The sequence below is a fragment of the Seriola lalandi genome, unplaced genomic scaffold (genome assembly GCF_002814215.2).
Source record: "Seriola lalandi dorsalis isolate HSWRI2012SDOR001 ecotype SW California unplaced genomic scaffold, Sedor1 jcf7180002054326, whole genome shotgun sequence".
Lineage (NCBI taxonomy): Eukaryota > Metazoa > Chordata > Actinopteri > Carangiformes > Carangidae > Seriola > Seriola lalandi.
This window is the reverse complement of record NW_019524879.1, coordinates 569,934-595,083: the sequence shown is the minus strand read 5'-3', so window position 1 is coordinate 595,083 and position 25,150 is coordinate 569,934. Positions and strand designations below refer to the sequence as shown.

The following is a 25,150-nucleotide window of genomic DNA, read 5'->3' as shown; positions in this document are numbered from 1 at the left end:
ACTCTCAAACTTCACTCACGCAGTTTGTGACACAGGCGTTCATTTACAACATTGTAGCCTCAGAGGCGAGATTACTGAAATCACAGGAGTGGTAATATTCATTTTCTTCCACTTAACAAAGCTCAAGTTCTCAAGAGCCACACAAGACATTATGTAAAAGTTTTCACAGTCTGAGTAACAGCTTATTGTCATGTCACTCCCTACGTCATGAATATCCTCAGGTCACAGGTTATGAAAAATCATATGTGTGACACTCAGCACACACACACAATGTTAATTGTTGTGTCCCTTGTACTCTGAGACTGTCAATTTTTTTTTTTAACTTTTTTTGTGTTTTCTCTTCATTCTATATAACTTTCCTCTTGCCTATCAGCTGTCACTCAGTCACTCCCAATGTTACATTCTGACATTTCCGACTCAGGCTCTCTGACTTTTGAACAAAGTCTTTTTGCATCTTTGGAGCACCGAAAACTCTCAGAGATACCCATGGGCGCACACAAAGCGACTCACCTGTCCACCTACGATAGATTTTCCCACAACATCCAGTTGCACACAGTCACCTCTCAGATGGATTGCACTCCCTCTTTCATCCCTCCCATCCTTGCCTGTCCTCCTCCTCCTCACCTCCCACCTCACTCCATTCTCACTTCCCTTCCTCTATGAAAAATGACTCCTGCAGAACGGCCCGCCTGATAAATGCCTCTAAAATGTAGAGGAATTGCAGGCGAAACCTGGAGATCTTTTCAAAATATGGCAGAAAGGAATGGAGACTTAGAGAAATTTAGGACTATTTCATGGTCATCATTTCCCCGTCTCTTTTACCGTGTTAGGTCTCTCCTGTGAGCTGCCGGCTCTCCACATGTTGCCACAGGCTTGTGTACTCTAGAGACAGCTTTATGTGCAGAAAGAAGCCTGTATGTGCAATCTTTTAGCTTTTGAGCTGTCTCTAAGATTGGGCTTAGACACATGCTCAGCACACCACATTCATTTTAGACCTATATTGCCACAGTTTATGGCTCTTGTCATCTTCATATCACTGAAATGAATAACACTGTGACCTAAATTGAAATGGATTTTTCTATAATTGGTACAAGGTTTAGTTCCTGCTTAAGAAGAGGAATTATACAGATTAGGTAAACATCATAACATTTGCTGCCATGTTGGTTGTAATAAGAATGCGATTGCTCCCATTTTTTCAGCCTCATACACAGACTACCAACTAACAGACTGAATATCACACTTACAGAAAAAGAGACTTCATTTTTAAAATATCCACCCAAAACCTCTTTAATGCATTGTCAGGGTCCATTGGTCGTCTTAACAAAGGGAACTTTTAAGAAGTTATAATTTTTTAAGTACTGTAGCAGCAGAAGAGGAAATTAGATAGTCTGCTGTATAATTGGCCTCCCGATTGCACTCACTCCCCGTCCCTCTCCTCTCTACTCTTGTATCATCATTTCTCTGTTTTAATTCCACCCACTCTGTTTTCCTCCACCTGGAGAGAGCAAAACACCGCCCACTCTCACCTCCCACATATATCTTTGCTTAATTTCACACCATATAGGATTTTTGATTTGTCACAGCTATATTTGATAATGTAAAATAACCAATCTAATGGATTCCCACTCTGTGTTGGTTTTTGCCTTTCACCCTGCATTAGGCCTTGCAGAGAGGTTAATGGCTTTGAACACAGATTTGATAATTAGTGGCTGACTGGCTTTTTTTTTTTTTCATGTACACTTAAACTTTCAGTACATTCATGTTTAGTCCATTTATTTGTAGATAAGGGTACTGTATGAAGGTAGGTAGCCCAAGACAATTGGTAAGGTCGATTATCACTCACTCACTTACTCACTCACTGTTTTACCACAAACACAGAAAATGAGGGAGAGGCAGAGCAGAGAGAAGTAGTGCTAACTGTGACAGAGTGTCTACCACAGCATGATGGACTAAATTGATTTTTAGAAGCCTTTCAGGGCATTCACAAAGAAAAACTACCCCCACCCCACCCCCCAAAGAAAAGCCCCTGAAAACACAGTGAAACACATACTGTATGATTTTGACAAATACATAAAAAGATGAGAAAAGACATTTAATATTTTGTCAGTTTCTTCACTTTTTTCTGAATCAGCGCTTCCAAGCTTTTTAAAGTAGCCGGGTGGAAATGCAGAAGTCCAAGTGCTAAGGTTTGGTTGTATTATTTGAGTGGGTTTTTCAAAAAATATGCCCCTCCTCATGGGTTTTATAGCCTGTGAGTGAGTGCTTATTGCTCATATGTTTCCATTTGTTTACTCCAGGTTGACATTCACCCTACTCACAAGACTGTGACTTTTTTTTATTAAAGATTTTGTTAGAATGTCACCGTCTTTAGTTCCTGCTGATGGTGTGTTTGGATGTTTCTGTCGGAGTTCAACTGACCCTGTGTGAGTTCATTCAGATCAGTACTAGATGCAGAAGCATCTAATTTTCTCATTCTGAAGCCTAACCTTGCTTCTTTATGTTCTGAATGTACATTCAAATTGAAGATAATAAGCCACTGAAAGCTTCTTTTTTTTTTTTTTCAAAATTGAGGCAGTTAAAAAATATTCATAAACTGATGGTGATCTCTTATGATTAATGTTTTTAATTTCAGATTCACTGTAGCCATGAATTTTGATAGCAGCTCACTGTGTTTAGACCTCAAGCACAATACAAGTGGAATTCAGATGTGAACAGAGCTCTGCTCTGCACCCTGGTATTGTACCTCAGCAGGCACAACGTGCAGCCTCATTTGTCAGACCCCAAACACTCCCAAGGTCTCTACTGTCGTGATTTCCCCCCTCCCTCTCTCTGCTTTAGTCAGCTTTCCTTCACTCATTTTTTCACATGCTTCATTTCCAATTTTTTCTCCTTCCCTCCCTCTTTGCTACTTATGCTTTTCTCTCTACTACAGATTACTTCCTCTCAAGTGCAACCATCTGATAGTTAAAATTATGTCATATGTCAAGTTATGTGGGACAAATTTGGGTGAAAGGAAAACAATCTACACCCCACATAGCTATCAATTTTCGGCAAAGATGAAAAGTGACATCACTCTTCTAAAAAACAAAAAGAACACTGACTGTTCCGTCTCGCAAAGCAGGAGGTGGAGGCGTAAAATCCTGCAGCTTTAGCTCTCAGTAGTTAGCTCAGTCTGCCCTGACGACCCCGATTTCTCTTTTTCTCTCACTCCCTGTTTTTAAAAAAACTCCTTTCTGTCTGGATATCCTGCTACATTTTGAATTCTCCTCGCAGCTACAGAAGTGTGACTACACTGGCTGCCCTGCTGTGAGAAACATAACCACCATGCCACACGTCTCCCTCTGAATTTCCCTGCTTTAATGTGGGAAGAAAAGCGTGAGGCAAAAGAATGTCAACCTCTACTGTTATCTTACCAATTTCTAGCCAGCCTCCTCCACAAATTTCACACATTTCTTTGTGTTTCTGAGATAAGAAGGTGTCCTATTTGTTTACAAATGACAATTTATGCTGTGCGTCTCTAAGAATAGCAACAATTACCACGGACTAGGAACTAGAAACTTTAAAAGACTTTATGACACCAAAACAAACATCCTACTTTGTCATATTTTATTACCAAAAACTCTAAAGAACAGTTAGCCTCATTTGCTGGGTTCTCATAACATCTCCTTTCATAACATAATGTACTCAATAACAGATTAACCAGAAAACAGGTTCTGTTGTATGTATGGTTTTTTTCTGGCGTGCTATTTCAGTAAATCCTGCAGCAAATAAATCAGAAAAAGGAATGAATTTGGGCCGTATCCTTCTGCATGCAGGAGAAATTATAAAAACAATTAAATGAAATATGTGTGACTGCAGCGAAGTCAGCTGACACACTCAACCCTTTTCCGTGCAATCTGTCACACAAACACACACATACACACACCAACACACACACACACGCACACACAACCTGGCCCATTTGCACATTTGGACGCTTTTAACCTGTCAACCTGTCAACCTACATATTGAATGTGTCACCAGTCTATTTTGAAGCAGGTTTTACATAACATAAGAGGAGACCACATGTTGTGTGTGTAGTGGTGACTGTTTTACATGTACTTTACATGCCCTCCCTGTGTGTTGAGTCCAGCCGCTCAGCTGTTAGACAGACTCTTCCTCCACATGCTGTGTTTTTGTTTCTGACCCACTGAGTGGATTTGACCCTCAAATGTTTTGTGGTACCTTTACTCCCCTTCCCTTCTTTTCCTTGCCTCCCTCCCACCCTCCGATTCTCTTACAGTCCCGTCACCCTCATCAGCATGTGTCCGGAGCAGTATGAGTGAGTATCTACAGCACCAGAAACAACACCTCGTCTCCAGACTGGAGTGCCTTTAAACAACACCTCCTTTACTCTGTTCTCACCTCGCTCATCCCCCCTTACGTCCTCACACCAACTAAGCCATAGCTGCACTGCATGTTGCCTGCCTTCCTGCCTGCCTGCCTGATCCACTGACTTAACATGCAACCAAAAAAACTCACCCACCGTCTCCTTACCATCACCTCCTTCTCCTCTCTAAAGCATCCAACTAGCATTCGGTTGCTCATCCCAGCAGCAGCTGTCAAAAACCATCCAAGTGCTCCGTAGATCATCCTGCTCTCCTATTTCTCTTTCTAGGATCATCAGATTTGTTTTCTAGGTGATGTTGTGAAGGGTCATTAGGTTGTGTGCGAGCGACTGTGTGTGCATGTGCCTGTGAATCTGTCTGCTAATGAGGTTGTGTGAGCATGCCGAATCTCATTCATCTCCATTACCCCATTCATTTCCAGGCTGTCCCAGTCACCTCAGCTCTCTCATGATGACACCCATTCCAGGATAGAGCAGTATGCCAGCAGGTATGCACTGCATTTTCAAATCATCATCTCATCATGTCAGATGCCATAAAGCATACATATAAAGAATTTCTAACTGCATTTAAATGTTGCACATTAAAAAGAATCTCATGTGCTTCATTATAGAAGGAGAAACCCCCTTCAAAAGGCCATACCTTTTTTGTGTTTGTGGTTTTGTATGTTTTATATTTACTACAAATAAATAATTTTTTTTACAGTTCAAGGCCATTTTCCAAGGAATACCATCATGTTTTGAATATTCCCACAGTCCAAGTTGCATTTGCCTTCAGTCTGCATTTAAAATGCATGACTATGCAAGAATAATCTGATACTGACAACAATGAGACATAAGCATGACAACCAAATCAAATCTCTGTACAATGATTTAAAAAGCATGAAATACATGGAAGAACAGCAGCTGCCTTAAAGCTAGGGAAAATCACATTAAACAATGGTATATTATGTTAAAGGATCAGCAGAAATGTAAAATATAAAAATGTGATTTGCAGAAGATGAAATGAAATCAAATGAAAACTAAAAACTTTATTCAGTATCATAAGATGCCCCTGTAGTGCAGACATTTTTAAAGAAGTATTATAGAACTGTAGAGCTGTGGTACGCTAACTAATTCATACGACGTGTCGACCATGTCAGAAATCCAATGTGTTTACACCTGTTCTAAATGCACATGCTCGCAAGCAGGGTGAAAAGCCAGCTGTCATACAGAACGCCCCCAGTTCCAATGTGGGAAAGGGGTGAGAGAAGGAGGTTTTCAAAGGTATTCAAGCATCCAACCAGCACTTCTGAAGAAGCATACTGGCAGCTTTATACTACCCAGTATACCCAGCTTCAAGGAACATCATATAAACAAAGATACTGTTAATTGTGTTTATTAGTTCTCCTGTGCTCCATATAGGGAGGATATTTTTGATTGTGGAGAATTGCTTTCTTTTGCTGTTTTGTTTTTTGCTTTTCTCATTACACAATGAAACAGATCTCAAACTGACACTTTTAGTGTAAGAATCGAACACAAAAAAAGCCTGTGCTGCCAGTATCTATCAAAGAATCCTGTTACTTATTTTGGGCATCTGAGCTGGCTCTATTGGGCTGAATCATTACAAAGACAGAAAGAAGGAAGTAGCGTGTTTTTTCACTAAATGGGACACAAAAATAAGCATTTGTAAAAGTGTAATTTTGAGACCAGTTTAACCAAGCAGTGACATTCAGACTCAGAGTGCACCAGAGCAACTGATAAACACAGCCAGCAGTATCTGGAGTCTGCAAAATTGCACCACAAAATTTCAGTTTAACTTTAAGTATACAATCATGAATGTCAGTATGAACTTTTTAATATACACGTAATGGAAAAAGTGCATATATACAGTAGATAATTTGTGAACCTTGAGTGCACAGAAAAATGCTGTCAGAGAAAGTAAAAACACAACAACAATCATTAAATGCACTTTTAAACATTGTGCATCTGCTTTTTATTAAGTGACAAAACGGTGTTTGCATTCATTAAATGTCAGATGACAAATTCTGCTCAGTGAGAGAACTTAGACAAGATGAAGCCGCCCACCGCGATGGTTGGTGACATAATGGATTTGCTGCTGAGATCAGAGTCACAACAGATCGGCCCAAAAGCTGTTTTCAGCCGCCCACTTCAAATGATACTGCTGCGCACGTCAACACACCCATGTACACGGCGTGTGAGCTGCATTTAATTTCTGCCAACATCACCAAACTAATGTTCTGCCACACTGAGACTGAAAACCTGTCATATTTGATTTCAAGATAAATCCGAATATTAAGATCCACAAGTGTAACAGTTGCATAAATCCCATCCAGCCCATTGAATGAATCTCTAATCAGTCCAGAGCTTATCTTCTCTAAAGCGGGCGAGGGTTACCTGTGTCAAAACAGACCCCGGTGTGTCCTTCCACACAAGGCTTTAATCATGAACGGTCTTGTGACGCAGCGCTGCTCTGTCTGGCCTGAAACCTTCCACTGGTCACACACAATTAACCTTTGCTCAGTGTTTCTGGCTGCGTTGTTTTATCAGCAATGACACAGGCATGAGCCCTTTGAATTACTATTTTAACTGAGCTATAGACGCTGACATTATATATTGTAGCGTAGCTTATAGATTTTCATGGAAAAATGCACACGATGATAAGATTTGACTCATGTATCTCTTCCCACACACATATACACATATATATATTCTGTCATAGCTCAATTTCATCCTAAAGGTTAGTGTGTCTATGTCTTCTCTATCCAGATATATGACCAGAAAACATTCAAAAATGCTCCTGTAGACACAGTGACACATCTCTGCTGGGTGTGCACACACATACTAGTACATAGTCTTTGCATGCATAAAACGTCTTGTTTAATCATAAAACAGGTCATTTGTCATTTAACCTGCTTAGAGACTTCACTAAATTTTTAAAATCTTAATTGGGGTCCTGCTGTGGCATAGAGATCCTCATTTGTTGACACTGATGTTCTGCATTTTAATGGGATGATAACAGCTTTTAAATGTTTAAGTTTTGGTCCCTGATGGTGCTTTTCTTTCTTAGGTTGGCCCAGATGGAGCGCTCCAATGGCTCTCTGCCCACCGACAGCAGCTCAGCCACAGGAAGCATGTAAGTCACAGTTTGTCATTTACATTTACATTTTTCTTCACTTGTTTTGACATTTCCTGCAACATGATCATGCGCTTCCATCCGTGTTGTTTAGAAACACATTCATGCAGATCTCTTTATTTTTATACATACACATGCATTTTATTGAAGTGAGCTAATAATGTTGTCCATTTGAATGAATTCGGATGAGCAACAACTCCAAACAATGACGAACCAAAATTCGAGTGAAATTTTCCTATACATATCTTTTGATATTTGGTTTCATTATAATGCTAAGACGACTCCAGGTGCACTGTTTACTTGTCAAAAACAACCCCAAAGAAAAACCTTCCCTGGCTTCCGTGCATCAAAACCAGTCAAAGGAATATTGTGGCTTCCTGAAAAGAGATCAAGGTGTGTGTGAAAGAACTGAGAAAGGTTTTGGGAGAGAGATAGAAGCATTGAGTGAGGGGAAAAAGACAATGGGATGTGGTTGAATACAGCAGGAAGGAGAGGACTTTGGAAGAAAGGTGATAGATTAGAATGCCAACAATCAGCAGTGAGAGTGATTGTTTTCAGGATCTCTGATAATGACCAGTTATCTTTGATCAGAGGAGATGGAAACGTGGCGGCAAACTTGAAGAAAAGAAAGAATCAGAAAAAAGGAGGGAAAGCTGATGAGGAGCATCAGTTTCTGATTGTGTGTGTGTGACACGTGTGCTTGTCTTGATCGCAAGATTTCCCAGATCATAGATCATCATCATAGATTTGGAAATCAGCGATGTGTGTATGCATGTGTGAAATTAATTTGTGCATGAGAATGTAACAGACACAGAGAGGGTGCAGAGGATTTTCTTTTTTAAAATCTCAACATCAATTTCAAGCCACAAAAGAGAGAAGGAGAGCAAAAAGATTCCCTGTATGCCTCGTGAAAAGAAGGGATGCAAGTTTTGGGGCTTTTAAAAAGGAAATTCATTAAAAAAGGAGTATTGACAACACAATAGTGGAAAGGCGCAGGGGAAGACAGTTAAACCTCTGAGAGTCTGCAGTGAAGATGAAGTGAAGCATCAGCTTCATTCTGTTGTAGATTGCATCCCTTGCTGATGTGCGTGCATCATGTGGACCACTGCTCCACACGTCACCTTCTTCTAACCTTGCCTCTTAGTTTAAGAAACGGAAAGTTCAATTGAAAACTCCCAAAAGGTGCATGTCTCCACTCTCTCTCTGTTCAGCTGATCAATAGAAGGACCAAAGAATAAAAAGACAAAAAGTTTTGTTGAGCAGGGGAAGGTGGAAGCAGAGGTGGATTTATTTTCCTCTCAAAGCTTTTGTAATGCGGGACAAACACATTATCCCAACTCCTCCCTCCCTCTCTCTTTTGTGCTTTGTACTCGGCTTATTTAAGAGAAGAAGCCATTATCTTTGCCAGTTCAGAAACAGCGTTGACTCTGGTACACAGTAGTCTGTATAGCACTAATGAGGTGAGGAAGATGAGGGTTTGATGAAGGCTAATGGGTTCAGCAGCAGAGGAAAAAAACACCCACCAGGGCACATTTAGAACATAATCGTAGTTCTTGTGCTTTCACTCACTTTCACATGAGTGTCATTTCTGTAAGATTTGTATTCCACATTTCTGCAAAACAACAACAGCTACACAATGTAGATGTGAAGATAAAAAGAGCACAATCCCCTCAGAAAAAGGAAATTTAAATGCCAACCATAAAAGATAACTAAGACTAGAACATTTCTCCAGAACATCTTGGCAAGAATGGCTTTGTAGTTGTGCGCATAAAGCCTAGTATTCCTCATACTTTAAATTTCATGAAAGAAATCATTATTTTTTCATCTAGTGTGCTTCTTTTGCAACGCAGAGGCAAATTTGATTATTATTATTTGTTAAATGAATAATCACATTTCTCAGTGGAGAACTTTGGGGTCTGACAAATTATACAAACTTTTATTTATTACACTCTTAACAGTATCACTAATTGGAAAGGAAATGAACTACATCCAATTTATCTGCGGTTTTAGATTTTTATTGCTGTTTTTGTGGAGGATAATTAACTTATTTGAATTGATTACTCACACATTGGCTCTTAATTTTGACTAAGAGCTCTAAAGATCTTTGTGATGAAAATTGGTACTTGTGCATATGGTTAATGTAGGTCTTTGCAGGGAAACTTATTCTACTTAGTCTACTATGTCATAAATGTGATAACATTTAAAAAAAACATTTAATTTGCATTATTTTTAATTAAGTACAGGCTGTTTTTAAAAGGTCAGAATCAGCCAGTAGCTCATTAAGGCCTACTTTTAAGGAAAAAGTAACTTTGTGAAAATAGAAGTATTGTGCTTTGTAGATACCACTACAGTAAAACACTACCCTCAGCCATATCTCTTCTGAAAAAGATGAAGCTGTACATAGTGCTGTCAAACTTCTCAGCTAAGAAATAACTCGCCTTCCTCTTCCTTTTTAATGTCTTTGGTTTGGAGTGTTTGATTGTCTTTCCTCTCTTTTTGTGAGATTTATTCTCTCCCGCCTACAGCTGATTCCACACAAGCCTCTTTGTCTATCACTCCACTCCATCTGGGTGTTTGTGAGGACACACAGTCACACAGATCCCACTATGTGTGACAGGACAGTAGATGGTGTCTTCCTGGCAGGGTTTGGTAACATAGTGTAACATGGATGACTGCATTAGCCAATTACATGCATGTTTGACTTTTGGCTTGTATTTCCTGATCTTTCAAATGCTGCAAACACTGATGTGGACTCGCTGCCAGCTGTGCAGTGATATCAGTAATTAGTGTGTGTGTGTGTGTGTGTGTGTGTGTGTGGGAGAGAGATAGAGAGAGATAAAGTTTCTGTGTGCATGTGGCCTCACTGCTTATGTCATTTTTGTCCTGCATTGCTTTTATCTAAAAGGGAATCCTTAATGAGGAAGTCATGATGCCTGTTTTCTCTGACCTCCAGCTGAAGCACAATGTTGTCATCAATGCCTCGGGACATAACCGAGGACGAGACTTCCCGCTTCCCTCTTTTCACCCGGCTTTTTTGTTTGGTTATCTCTTGCTTTCCAGTCTTTCCCCCAGTGCTGTCCCTTTTTGTTGTCTTTCATATTTTGTCCTTTATTCCTGTCCCTTTTAATTTCTTTTGAAACCTCTTTTCATCATACCCCCGCCCCCCCTTTCTCTTCTCCTCCTTTCATCATTTTTAGTTGTAGTCTAATCATGTTTTATCTTTGAGCCCAGGCAACCTTCAGATTAAACACTAGGCACAGAGGTAAACATGGAAATACTTTTTTTTTTTTGAAGCCCTGCATTGTAAACAATACACCTCACAATGATCAATCACCAAATATGGAAGCCTCATAGAAAGAGAGGTTTTAACATCCCACCAGAGGGGAATGAAAGTAGCTTCTGCCCTTCTTTCATCCTCTCCCTGCTCTTTCCCTCATATTCCCGATTTCCTTGTTTCTCTTTCTTTATCTCTTACTCTTTCTCTCTGAGCTCAGTCTACGCAGATGATATTCAGCTCGAGAGGGGCTGCTTGCTTTGGGATATATTAGCCAGGCATCAGGCCCAGAGACTATTGTTGTTGTGTAAAGACTGTAAAAGTTCCCTGAGCAGTGTCCTCCGCTCACCCTCTCCAAACACAACACTTATACTCACAATGCATTGCAGCTAATAGCCTCTCCATTCATCACCATTATTCACATTTAATTCTTCTTCCACACGGATGCTCTCTTGCTCTATCATCTCTTTCTTCTCTGTGTCCCTTCATCTTCCACCACCACCACCACGCTGCCTTAGCCTCCAGTCCTTTCACTGTACTTCCTCTTTGTCCCAGTATTCCAGTATTAGTGAGCCAGCCCTACCCCCTGTAGTCTCCATTTTCACATGTAATGATCCCCTTCCTACTGTCCTGAAGGCTCCTCCAGCCTGCCAGCCATAATGTCCTCTGCAGCATCCTCTTGCCAGGGACCTGCCTAATTGGTCACTCACTGTGGAGGACCCCCATCCCCTGGCCCCAGCATGCAACACTGCCACCTATTTTCAACGTTTCACTAAAGAAACTAAGCCTTTCTTCATCATCCCTGTCAGCGCAGTGGCAGTGTGACATCCAGCTTCCTGTCTCTGCCGGCTTTCTTAATGTCATTTATCAGGAACTCAGCAGTCCCAGCGTGGCTCCAGTCTCCACGTTCCACCGAAATTGATGAATAACTACATATATCTGTGCATACACTGTAACTAAAGCTCAGTAAGAGTTTTAAGAAAAAATAAAAAGTTAGTGTTCTGTAATATACAAATTAGAAAGAAAGAGTAATAAATGAATAAAGATAATTTGGAAGGAACTATAGAGTAATAGGTGAGAGGGAGCTACTGGTCAGAGGAGATAGGAATAGAAAATAAGAAAAGCAGTGGAATGTTTTATTTTTTTTTAATGGAGAGTTCAGACAGGTTCAAAACATGTTGTTTTCCCTGCTTATAAAGTTTATTTCATGTGTCTTTTATTAATGGGGCCTTTCATTTTTGCAAAAAACATGAAAGGCTGAATGCACAGTTGACGTAAATCCTATTCTTAAAAGAAAAGAAACCCTCTAAACTTGTGCTTCAAATCACAGAATGAACTTAGGCTGGTTAATGATAAAAAAAAAAAACCTTTTCTCTTCAACACACATGGAGGGCTACTGGCTTGGCATATTGTTCCTTTTATGTGAAGAGGTGAAAGCCTCTTTTTCTGTACCTTTCATTAGCTCTCCCCTCGCCCCAGTCCTTGGTCACAAAATAGTATAATTACTGTCATCTCTGAGAAAAAGCTTCCTATTCGTAACCATTCTTATAATGCATGTGGTGATAATGGCATCCTGAATATTTGCTGAATACTCATTGATTGTCTCCCATGGTGCAGTTCAAGGGTGTCTTATGTAAAACTTGAGACGTTTCAGTTTGTCAAACTGCTCTCCGGAGCGTATTTGATTAACTTACTCATTATAACCAAGGATTATGCACTCAGTTATGGTCTCGCCCAGATAAGAGTGTGTGAACTTTGTAGCAAGTCACTGTCTTTTAAAAGCTGCCAAGAGTCTACTTACACAAAAAAGTAACTCTTACATCAGAAACATGCAGCTAAAAAAATAAAAATGATTGCTGATTCTTGATTTTTCATGTTTTGTCCTGCTTTTATGTGATGCAAATGAAATTAATCTCTCAAAAGTGAATTGTAAAATTATTATTATAACATCCATTATACTTATCTTAACAGAACTAACTAAACTAGCATTTGATGTTGCCGTGTTCCCAGATCTCAGCAATTAATTGAGCATTTTTATGTTATAAAAATGTACTGCCATGTTTTTGTATTATCGGAAGTAATAGCATAATATATATTTATAACAAGGTTTTTGGCCCCATGCTGGTGCAGATGTATTTGCTTTAATGCTGCATAATCGCAGGATATTAACACTGAATGACAGTCTGAGCACAGGCGGATATTTGAACTGGCTGGATTCATGATAAATGTCAAAATAGAATTACTTGTGGATAGAAAGTCACATGTGGAGCTAGCATGCCACTAAACTGTCTCACCCAAGTCTATTTCAAGCTGTCAAACTGGCTCTGGAACTGGCAGTCACTTTAGCAATGGAAAGGACTTTTAAATAACAGTCTGCGTTCCTGTTTTTCGTGCGTGCGGTTGTCAGGTTTTATTCTTCAAGGCTCAGGTTGTGTTTAAGAATGAAGGTGACAGCTGGGCTTTGGAAAGACTTGCCAGCCCCTTTCAGATAACTGAGATAGCACATACAGAGACGGACAGACACACACATGTAAAGATGCGCAAGAGCAGACACCGGCACCTCCTTCCCTCCATATCTTTCCATCTGTCTGCCAGGCTCTTTCTCTTCTCTTCTCTGCTCCCTCCACCTCCGCACTGCCTTCACCTTATTCCAGTTATCAGATAGTAAAGACTGACACATCTGTGTTCCACCAGTGATTGCGGAGCTTACAACGTCACAGACCTACAATAGCTAAAGATCTTATATATTGTGGCAGCTACCACAATCTTTGTTTAGATTGTTGCTTGGAAACTGCTGTTTTTGTTTGTTTTTAAGCTGACTTTTTTCTCACAAGTGCATTTGTTACAAGCTTTTGCTATTTTATGTGCTGTGAACCTGGCTGATGAAAGATGACATGAAACCCTGTTGAGGCAGCAGTTCATCTATTTTACAAGAAATAAGTGCTTAAATAAGTCGCCCCTCCCTAACTGAACAGAATGGGAAGTGATCTGATGTAACAGGGACAAGATGTCTGGGTCCTCAATCCTCACATAACACTTCATTCCTTTCCACAGGGACGATGAGCATGCCCTGATCCTGCAGTACTGTCAGACGCTGGGAGGGGAGGGCTCCCCGTGCAGTCAGCCTCAGAGTCCTGCTCAGATCCTCCAGGCCGTGGAGAGGGAGGAGCGAGGCGAGCTGGAGCGGATCATCGCTCGTCTGGAGGAGGAGCAGAGGTAGGGCATTATACTGAGCTTGGTTAAGACCCAGCATGTAGGGAGAACAACTTCTGTTTGGACAATCTTCTTCAAGATCAAGACGGGGTTATTAATAATTTAGATTATTTAAATTATTTCTGCTTATTTCTGAACTGGAATGTTCAAAATACTTTAAAAAATCTGTGTTTATCTTTTTCTTTTCTTTGTCACATTCACTGTTTACTCACAGCTTCCTGGTCTCATCTGAATATTTGTGCTCATTGTCACACTGTACTGCACAATACACGAACATAGATGCACTTCCTGTACCCCCAGTCTGTTTCAGACACCAAGTCCTTCCCCGGTTTGATTAGTAAATGGAAATGGCTTAGAGACAGAGTCACTGTACAACCCATTGTTGTAGAGATGCTTTTGCAAAGCCAGTGGCTCCACTGGAGTGATTTAACACTGATTATCCACATACACAGGCTCTCCGGGAGAGCGAGGAGGAGAGAGAGAGAGAGACAGAGAGAGAGAGCTTTACTGCTTGGCTCATAAATGCCAACTTAAGTAAAGCACTGCAGCTTATGGTTCTGCACTGAGAGAGAGGGTGAGGATGGAGAGAGGCGAGAGATTTGGCGGGTGGTCCTTTATGTTTGTCTATCCACTTGGAATAGGATTTCACTGAGAAAGAGGAGGTAAACATGAGTGGGGTATTTTTATGTGGCACCCCACTGTTGGAGCAGAGTTAAGGAAGAGGCTTTTGAAAGCTCTGTTTGAGAGTCCGTCAGGAATTAAAAAAAAAAAAAAAAACTAAACAAAACAAAAAAAATTATAATGACAACAACACTGAATCACATAGTTGTGATAATTATTTAATCACAGGAAAGATCACACGAGAGAGAGATGCCCTCTGGGGTTGTGGTTGCAACATGCCCAGGCTCACAGTAATATAACACTGTCAAGCTAATGTTACAAATGGCTACAAAGCCGTGCTACTTAACAAGTTTGAAAAAATATGAAAATGGCCCTAAAAATAGTGCAATAAAAACAATATAAGATACATGTCATATACTGTACATACACATAAATATACTGTACATACATTGGTACATAAAAATAAAACAGATGATTACAGATGTGGTGTATGCATACATGTGACAGATTTGTGTTGTGTTTCTAATCCTCATTTCCCAGGACCCTGCAGAGGGAGTATGAGCAGCTGAAGGAGCAGCATGGCCAGCGAGGGGCCCCTGCTGGAAGCCCCTGGGAGTCAGAGGGCCCCTCTGCCCATCCCGATGAGGCAGATCTTCTAGCTGAAGCCAAGCTGCTACGTCAACACAAGGGCCGTCTGGAGGCCCGCATGCACATCCTGGAGGAACACAACAAACAGCTGGAGTCTCAGCTCCACCGCCTCCGACAGCTATTGCACCAGGTGACATAACATTGATTTGTTGGACAGTTTTATCCCAAGAAGCCACAGGTTATGGCAGAGAGGAGGAACAGATAGATATTCAAAGACTCATGTGTTGTCAAAATAGTCATTCCTCAGAGAAAAAAAAACACGCTGGGTTGTTTCTTGGTGTTGTGCATTTCTCTTTGACAACTGCAAAGTGAACTGGTTGAAACTGCTGCTCTGAAGAGGCCATTTGCAGAAAAAATGGCCGTAGTGTTGGAGCTTGAGAGACAGAAAACAACAGAGACAAAGACCTCAAGTAGAATAATTGCATTACCATGATATAAAGGCCAGTTAACAGCATTTGTCAGCTTTTAAAGGAGGATTTCTTAAGTGAGCCACAACTTAAATAAAAATACTTTGATCAGTTAGTCTCAAAATTGCACCAATATCTGTCAAAAACAGTATTAATAAAAGGTAGTTGCAAGTTGAGACAAAACAGCAAAGTACAATATGAGAGGCATATTTAGCAAATTAGCAGCAAAGAAGGAGATTGAGGATTATTGCTTAATGACAAGCTAATGCAGCACAACCCATCTTTGTAGAAGAGTTTTCCCTTATGATTCACATGCACTTGCACTTTTAGATAGATAAGTGAAATTAATTATTGTTCTCGGAATGAGCCGCTGTTTTGCAGCCTTTTAGCATTACACTTACTCAACTGTGACTTTATAAGTTAATTTCTGCCTTTTATTTTGCCTTTTCTTTTAGTTCATTAGGCTTGTTTTTGAAGAGCAGCAGGGCAGTAATCACAGTTCACAGACTCCCTCACACACAGCAGCTGGCAGGGCTGTGTCAGTGCAACACATAAAATATAAAAAAAATATTAAAAAAAAACTAATTTAAAAAGTGAAACACTGATACAGAAGGTCTCCAATAAATTGAAAGGATTCATTCAAAGTCATTCAAATAAATCATTGACGTAAATATGCACTTGAGCACGTATTAATCCCCACATAAACATACGCACATATCTATAGGCAAGACCTGATAGACCATCAGTTTTTATCCTTACTTTTTTGTGCCTTTGAATAACAACCCCTCATCAACGGTCAGATTAGATTTTAATCAAATCATTACCATTCCATGCAGGAGTCCAGCAGCCGTCTCCAGTCCCTCTATCAATAACTTCCAGATTTGTTTATGCGCAGCCTAATTGCTCACCTAGGTTGGATTGTTTGTGCCAAGTGAGAAATGCACAACCCCCAAGCCAAACAAACAGCAATCCTGACAAATCAGACTGAGCAAACACCGGGGCAGGTATTGGCTCTTTGGTAGCTGTGGAGCTGAGGGCACAGTAATAACTCACAACAAATATGGCCTGAGGAAGGCTGCTGATGTGACTCGGCAGATTTTTAATGGATGAAGATCAACATTTTGACAGAAAAAAATTTTTTTTTTTTTGCACCCAGCTCTCACCATATTGTGGATGCCTTTCCATTTTTAAACTGTAGATAATTCTTGACATACTGATCTGTATACACAGTAAGCAACTCAATATTTTGTGGAAGTACCATTAGAAGTATGTCTTTGTAAGTAAACATATTGAATCTTGTAAAGTGAAAGTGTCCCCTGTCAGTGTTTTTATCATATATTATATTATTGGACTATCACTACTGATTTATTAACATTTAAGCAGATTTTCATTGTCGTAGCTGGCTGATGTTAAGTTAATTTAACTACTTCTTATACTGTTAATGTACCATAAATAAATCATAGGTGTTATACATTTGTGTGTATATTCAGTACAATTAACTGTAATGTACAGAATGTACTGCTTCCCTGTATACATTGAGTTTTCCATGTGGCTTGTTGAGATTTTTCTGCACCAATGCCACCACATCCGGAAGTAATGTGATTCTGATGCTGATTCTGAAAGGCAAAAAAATGCAAACATAATGGCACGCACAACTATCTGCATCCACACAAACATCCCCACGCTAAATAAGAACTTCTGTTGTGTGACATTTGAGTCCCCAGAGTCCTGACGATACGTCAACATGTCTTTCCATCAACAGCAGTGTTACTGCCAAGCTGCAGAATAATAAACCCAACCGGCTGAATGGCACGCATTAAATTCACACTCCTGAAGGCTGACCAAAGCCCTGACCTTAGCTATTCTAAGACGAGCCTCAAGACACTGGCTGTGCTCTAGAGACGTTTCCAACGTGTTAGCCTTTACTAGCGCCGGGGGCATCAGGAGATGAAGGAGTTGAAGAAGAAGAGGAGTGATGCAGGAGGGGAGGGAGGCAACATTGATTTGGTTTCTTTCAGCTGAAAAGCTAAAGGGAGGAGGGGGGATGTGATATTCTGCTGTAAATGTCACTGGACCTCAAGTATGTGCGTCTGTGCATCAGAGCTACAGAGCATGTATTCACCAACTGATTAGCTGTCCAGGCTATTTTAGCTACAACCCCTGATGTCTAATTGATTGATTACAATAGTGTTTTATTATGTTTTATTGTGAGGAAATGGGCTTTTTCTGTCATTGTTCTGACAAATTGCTGGTTTAATCAGACTTTTCTTATCAGTGACTTGAATCAGACGTATTTATTTATTGTGCTTATGTGTGATGAAAAAATGGGATCACAAACGATCAGTTTCTCTGTGAATCTCTACTATTATCTCGTCAAAAATTCTCCCCTTTGCCTGAAACAGTCTTTTCAGTGATATTCAAAACATTCTGGGCCACACATTTACTGCAAGTCCTGTAAGTCAGTTTGAGCTCAGTGGCTGATATCAAGATGAGGCTGCAGAGCAGAAACATCACACAGACAACAGTGGAAAGCATTTTGAACAAGAACAACAGTGGTACAATCTATTACAGTCAAGGCTCTGTCAAAAAACATCCTGAATATCAGATTAGATTACTGTAGGTCATCTGTATTCACTGTCTGCTACTGTGCTGGCTGCATTAATGTCAGACACATCTGCCTCAAGAGAGATGGATTTTCAAATGAGAGGCTCGGCTACAGGTGTGAGGGCAGAAACCTGTTGATAGAAAGACGAGACAAATATATGTCTTCTGTATCGGGGCAGAAACTAACATATTTCATTACACAGCGTGCAACATGTATAATCATGGATATAGGAATATTTGTTATATCTCTTGGCTGGGTAGCGCGACCTTCATTTTAATCTTTCATGTTGGTGGTACAGTTTTTTTTTTTTTGTCACATTCACTGAAATCCCTCAGCAAACAACAATTAGCTACAACACAAAAAAATCTGTGAAAATTTCCTTTGAATGTGATTCATACTGTAGCATGTTTATTATTGTTTATGAGAAATGTTTTTGTACACATGACAACAGCCTCATTGTGCCGCCCTCTGGTATTCCCTTGTCTCCGCCTGCCGCAGTGAAGCAAGGCTAATTTTGAAGTTGTCAAGCGGATCTCAAAATAATTGTGTTATAATGATGGAGTTTTCTTTTTTGTTTTCTTCCCTCGACTCTCTCTCACTCTCACTCTCACTCTTTCTCTCTCTGTCAGCCGGATGTGGACTCAAGGGTAAATGGAGTGTCCTCTCCTGCTGCGCAAGATCGAGGGCCACTTAGTGAAAACTCAGGTGAGACACTCAAGCTCAAAGAAACTTGTATACTCAGCCTCAGACACTCATGCTACCATTGATCTTGATATATGAAGGTTTGTCCTTTGAATTTTGTCACTATGTCAGAAGCCACATTTTTCATCATTTTACAACATTTTGCTTCAGGTACAATGAAAGTTTGAGCATTGCTCACAAGACTTTCACATTGTTTCTCTGCAAATGGAAATTTGGTGTTCAATGTTGTGTCCAAGTGTGTCTGTGGTAAATGAAATTCACCCTCTGTGTGTGTGTGTGTGTGTGTGTGTGTGTGTGTGCGTGTGTGTGTGTGTGTGTGTGTGTGTGTGCGTGTGCGTGTGCGTGTGCGCGTGTGTTCAGATGAGCTGCTAGACTCCCACAACAGCAGCTCTGACCTGGCAGATGTAATGGAGCAGATTAACAACTCCTTCCCTGCATGCAGTCGTAAGTTTCCCACTCCTACTCCCCCCCACCCTGTATTCCCAGCCTCTGAGGGCAGGTTTGTGTTTTGCCACAAGGTCGCTGGTCAGTAGAAAAATAGCGCATGCCACTCCATTTAACTGTTCATGCCTCATCCCTCGCTGGGATAATTCATGTGTGGCTTATAAGATGTGTGAATTAGCCCAGTGTGTATGTGCGCTTCTTATGTGAGAAATAGTTTTGTTTCACTGAAATGTAAATCAGTAGAATTTATTTCAGTTACAAAATATTATAGGGCAACAATTATTTACATTGACGATTATTAACGAGTAAAAGAAGTTGAAAAATTACAATTTTTTTCACCACATCTTCCCAAAATACAAAGTGAAACCTTTTTGATTCTGACTAACAGTCCAAAAGAGGTTCAGTTTAAAGCCATATATGAGAAAGAGGAGCAGCAAATCCTCACAACTGAAAAGCTAGAACTAGAAAATGTTTGGCACTTTTGCTTTAAACATGACTGAGACTATTAAGCTGTTATCAGAGTAGTTGCCAATTAATTATCTGTTGATCAACTCTTGTAGTTGACTAATTGTCTCAGGTAAACAAAATTGCTGATTTAAGCTTTAATCTTTGCTGCTGCTTTCTAACATGTTACATATTATTATTATAATAGCAATAGTAAACTGGAATCTGTAGATGTGTTAGTTTGGGAAATAGCATCTGCTGAATTTGGGAATCTATGACATTAAAATTTTCAGTTTTTTTTTTTTACAGATGTTCCTTTGTTGTTTTTAATTGATTCAATTGATACTAAGAGTTTGATCACGCCATGGCAGTACAACGTAGCAGCAATAAATGACATAGAAACAGAATGAAGAGAAACGTTGGTATTTTCCTGATACAATCAACATAATTAAAATTTAATTGAGATTCATCCTGTATGTTTTGATTGTCTCCTTCACTTCCTCTAACTAGTTTAGTCAACCCTTCTGTCTTCTCCTTCCTGCTCTCTTTCTTTTCTCTCTCTTTTTTTTTTCATGCCATCCAGCTTTGTTTGTGGATGGTGTATGCATGTGTGTGAGTGTGTGTGCGAGTGCACTGTGGAGTGCCATGTATAAATAATGGCAACGTGCGCAGCTATGCACTCATCTGTAGTCATGAATTCAAAAGTGTGTGTGTGAAACTGTGTTTCAGTGAAGAGTGGTATATAGCGTGTGCTTTTTCAGAAACTGGAATTATTGTGTGGTGCGTGCTGGCTCCACTGCATTGTGACTTTGTGGTTTTGATTCCGATGAAATGCTTTGTCAAACATAGATTTTAAACAGCGGCCTTGAGGTTTTTTTTTAATTATCATTTCAATTTAGGATTTGATATGATCAGGAAAAACCTTAGACCCTCATTACTCTTTATAACAGACTTTGAAAGAATACCCACCTCTGGGGACGTTAATCAAATAGAAAAATAAATAAAAATCTTCGAAAAGCGAGTTAGAGCTCACTGGCTTTAGATTGCCTTCGAATTTTTGAGTTGAAACTCCTATGAGGGCTTTAGTTAAAAATCCATTCTAATCTGCCAGACGCACCAGCAAGCGCTATTAGCATTTGGTTACTGCACAGCTCCCAGGCACCGGAGCCGAGCAGCACAGAGCTGAGTTTGTGCATGAATATGTGGGAGGGACCCAGAGGCTGATAATTTAGTGTAGACTTATAAAACAGAGATGAATTGGGGAGTTCAAGTGTTAAACTATTCTATTGTCTCTTTGTTTTGTCTCCCACAGCCTCAAGCCTCCCCTCAAGACCACAGGTAAGACATAGTTCTTCCACACTTTTAGACACACAACAGTACTTAAAATCAGTCTGTGTATTTGCAGCTTCTGCAGAAGCTTCTGTTTTCTTTGTGTCTACTCCATTGTGTGTGTGCACACAATGGAGTAGACACAGTTTTTGGGTCTGTATTTTAGTAATTGATAAAGGTGTGAGAAGTTGGAGAGCAACACTTTAGAAGTAATTACAGCTTCTGCCACAAAAGTAGTCTTCTCTGTAGCATTCACCTGGCTCATCCTTCCACATTTGGTGGCCTGTGAGAAAGAGACAGCTAATGGATCTCTAGAGAGTGCCATTAGCAGCTCCTCTCACTCCCCCGGTCTGAGGCCAAGGTGCATTTTGGGACAGAGTTGTTGTGAAAGCCGTTGTCACTGACCTCTTCCCACTGTAATTATTTACCACACCCTGGTGCCCCTCCGCTCGCTCCATTCCTCATCTCTCACGGTGTCTTTTTAAGCTGCTCTGCTTGTCTCTTCACACACAGCTAATACCTTCACACGCCAATCCAACTGCATATTTGCTATGAATTCATTTGTCGTGGCTGTTGCATATCATTTTCATCTCCTACTTTCTTTTCTGCTTTCTTCTTCGATGACCATTGCACCTCAACTCTTCCCTTTCAACATTTTACACCTCTGAATTTAATTTAAGCCAGATCAACTTTATCATGATAATGTATGACACCCGTAATATGCACTTTGAATTCAGTACATGTAGAAAATGAAGTGAACCACACTCTACTTTTACTGGTATTTAAGTCAGCCTTTTCATCTTTTCCTTTTTGTACTGTCCTTGGCAAATACTGTTCACAGTACACTCTCTGCTGATTTTCACACAAAGGCATGGGTGAATAGGTTCAAGTACCTAATTCCATTTCTAGGAAGACAGCTATGTTTTGTAAAATCTTTCCTGCATCATCCGCGCCCGCCTCCTTCCTTTCCTCCACACTGAGCTCCTAATGGACTGTAACTGGCTTGAGGGACTGCAGTCCATTTACCAGCTTTCAAACCCGATTACTTTATTCGAACTTCTGATGTTTCCACACAGTGATGTCTTGATGAAGAGAAATGAGGCAGGTTCACCTGCTGCACCTGCTGGAGTACTAACTGTCAGTGGCTCTGCTTGAACCCAAACACATATTATACCTTACATTCACTGTTGTGTTTTAAAATGTGTAACTTTCGTTGTGTGATCCAACTTGATGATTTCATGTGTGTACTCTCTGTTTTGCAGGTGATGTGATGAATGTCACCACACAGGATAGCGCGTGTTTGTTTATGCACACATGAATGCGTGTGTGTGGTGAGTGTTGGAAGAGACAGTACCATTCCCAAACAAACAACCCCCCGACCCTAAATCCCAAAGACGCACAGGACCGGACAACTTAACTACTTTTGCCACCTTGTCTTGTACTATGCAAATTGTACATTTTATGAACTGTAGATTGTACCTGAACTTGGTTCAACATTTGTCAGAGATTTGTTTAGATATGCAGATGAGTATATGGACACGGGGCTTTGTATAGTTAAACATGCTTTTTGTTTTTCCAGAGGGTGGTTTGGGATTTATGTTTTGTTCTTGTTAAGTTCTGCCTTCACTGGGAATCAAACTGTTAATTTTGTTTTTGTCATTCCACTGCTTTGAACCCTCCAGCCCCCAGTTGCTATTGTCAATGGAAGTTAGCCACAGATTTTCTTCCGTATCTGGGAGCACGCACATTTCCTGAGTAATGACATTCAGTGGCTGAAAGGATCACTTTGAAGATATAGACAGTCACAACCGTCTGTTTTGTTTTGAAGATCTATCTTGTAGCATGCTTGATGTCAAGTTCCCCTTTAAAGCATTGATATGCCGGCAGACTTTGTGTCGACTGCGATTTGTTAATGTAAAGTTTACCCCTTCTGTGCCTATACAGTTAGTCATTCCACGTGTGGAAGACGAGAGTTGATGAATTAAAGTTGGATTGTGTATAAAGAGAGAAGTTTTCGAAAATATAGATTTAAATCTAAAGTTGTTCTGAATCTGGGTTTGTAAGAGGCCCACCATCATTATGTAGAATAGTTTTTTTTAAAGATATATGATCAGAAATCAGAGGAAAGCCATGATTGCCTTGCTACCTCAGACTCATAGACACAGTTTTGTTTTTGTGGTTCGTAAACTTGTTTAAAACAGTTGTGATCATTTACAGAACATGAACAACCTGGTTTAGCATTTTAAGCTTTAGCTTACTGTATTTGTGTACACTGCAACGAGGAGATACCAAGTAAAAAAAAAGAAGTTATTATTACTGTACCACAATGGGTGTGTGGCCTGCTGAAGCTAGCCACCCGTTATGAAGAGTATTACTTTATCTGTTGTTGGTTTTTCCACTGGCCTTCTAGCACTGGTCCCTCACTGCGTTGTGTTGTTGTGCTATATGCTATCCTGTAAAACTTGTGAGACTGAACAACACTACTATAACCTCCTCTGACTGTAGACTGATGATGGATGTTGGTGATAATTTTAATGATTACAATCATGATGAACCGTACCATGGCAGAACTGTGTCGCTTCTCCTGAGGTATGTAAAATAGATTGACCACACTACGTGTAATATGGCTATGTTGTTTTATTCTAAATAAAATTTTTATAACAAGTACGCTTTTCCCCTTTGTTGTCAGTTTTTTCACTCACTGTCTGCTGTGTTTATTGCCTTGTTAGGACTGTAATGGTTGACCAACCCTGTAAATATTTAAAGTAATATATTTGAATCACTTGAGGAAATCTCATACACGCTGATCAGAAATTCATCCCACTGCTTAAAGTGTTTCATATGCAGCACTTGCTCCCCGCACTTAGAACCATCTCATACACCCATTCCTAGTTCGAGGAGTATAGGCCTCATTATTGCCAATTCCTCAGTGTCATCCAGCCAGGACCTTAGCATTGCTATTTATCAAGGAATTGATCACACAATGAGAAGTTGTATCATTATTACATGTTTGCAGTGAGTATGCTGAGCTCTAACTGAACTCCAAATGAAGGATGAAAGGTAATTAGCCTCTTCACCTCTTACTCCAGCCCTCCAAACCCACCCCAAAAAGCAAACTTTTTAAAACTTTTTATTACTCACTTGTACCTGCATGCATTAATTATTCTTAAAGACTGTGTGATGTTCCATTAAGGACATTTACCTTGGTCTTGCTTGGCTGTCCTGTTGCCTGTTGGTGGTTATAAATCAAACCTTACTGCTCCTCCCTAATCTTACAGTACTCTCATTCTTTCTTCATCACAAAATGTCAACAAGTAAATCATCATCGTGTAACTTTCTACTCTTTTCGCTCTCGTTTCCTCTCTACTAGAGTTCATTAGAAAAGTGATTAGTGACATATTAGTCCCCAGATCCATTTCAATCATCTTGTGTTGTGGCACCTGTGCAAATTCAACACAAAGTAATTCAAGGAGACAACTTCTCCATGCTGGATAGGTTTTCTCTTAATAGCATTCACTATCATGCATGGTCCAGCCACTCCATAACACGCTTCAATAATGCAACAGTAGCCAAGCGATTGTGCACCCTAATTGGATCTGGGGCTACTGTACGTATTCTAACTCCTTATAGACAGTGTGCTCACATCCTCTGGGCTCCCTAAGGTGCTTTAGTTAGTTTACCACTCCAACCTCTGTAATCCACTGCAAGAATCAGCTTGTTTGTAAAGGCAAAGAAGTTTTGTAAGTAACAAACTAGCACACACAGGGGAGAGGTGGTACTTATTCCTTTTTGGGTCCCATTGCAAAAAGAAGGGTACTGTTATTGTTATTAATATTAATGTGACAATTAGGCAAAATGTGACGGTGGATTTGGTTTAATTACATAACAATCCAATATTCTCATGTGAAACTTTGTCAAAACAAGATTGCATGAGTTATCAGCA

At 40.1% G+C, this 25,150-nt stretch overlaps 1 protein-coding gene across 3 annotated transcripts in view; it reads left to right on the top strand.

Annotated features, from left to right (window-relative positions):
• utrn (utrophin) overlaps positions 1-23,874 on the top strand; it is a 170,390-nt gene extending 146,516 nt beyond the window's left edge. For 2 of the 3 annotated variants that reach the window (XM_023407066.2, XM_087174191.1), the window contains 9 exons: positions 4,283-4,321; positions 4,810-4,875; positions 7,455-7,520; positions 13,849-14,010; positions 15,169-15,406; positions 18,918-18,993; positions 19,351-19,434; positions 21,191-21,216; positions 22,470-23,874. In XM_023407066.2, the coding sequence (XP_023262834.1) occupies positions 4,283-4,321; positions 4,810-4,875; positions 7,455-7,520; positions 13,849-14,010; positions 15,169-15,406; positions 18,918-18,993; positions 19,351-19,434; positions 21,191-21,216; positions 22,470-22,478 (766 nt within the window). In that variant the 3' untranslated portion in view covers positions 22,479-23,874. The remainder of the gene's footprint in view (positions 1-4,282; positions 4,322-4,809; positions 4,876-7,454; positions 7,521-13,848; positions 14,011-15,168; positions 15,407-18,917; positions 18,994-19,350; positions 19,435-21,190; positions 21,217-22,469) is intronic. The other variant, XM_087174192.1, reaches the window with a different exon arrangement.
• The last annotated feature ends 1,276 nt before the right edge of the window (positions 23,875-25,150 follow it).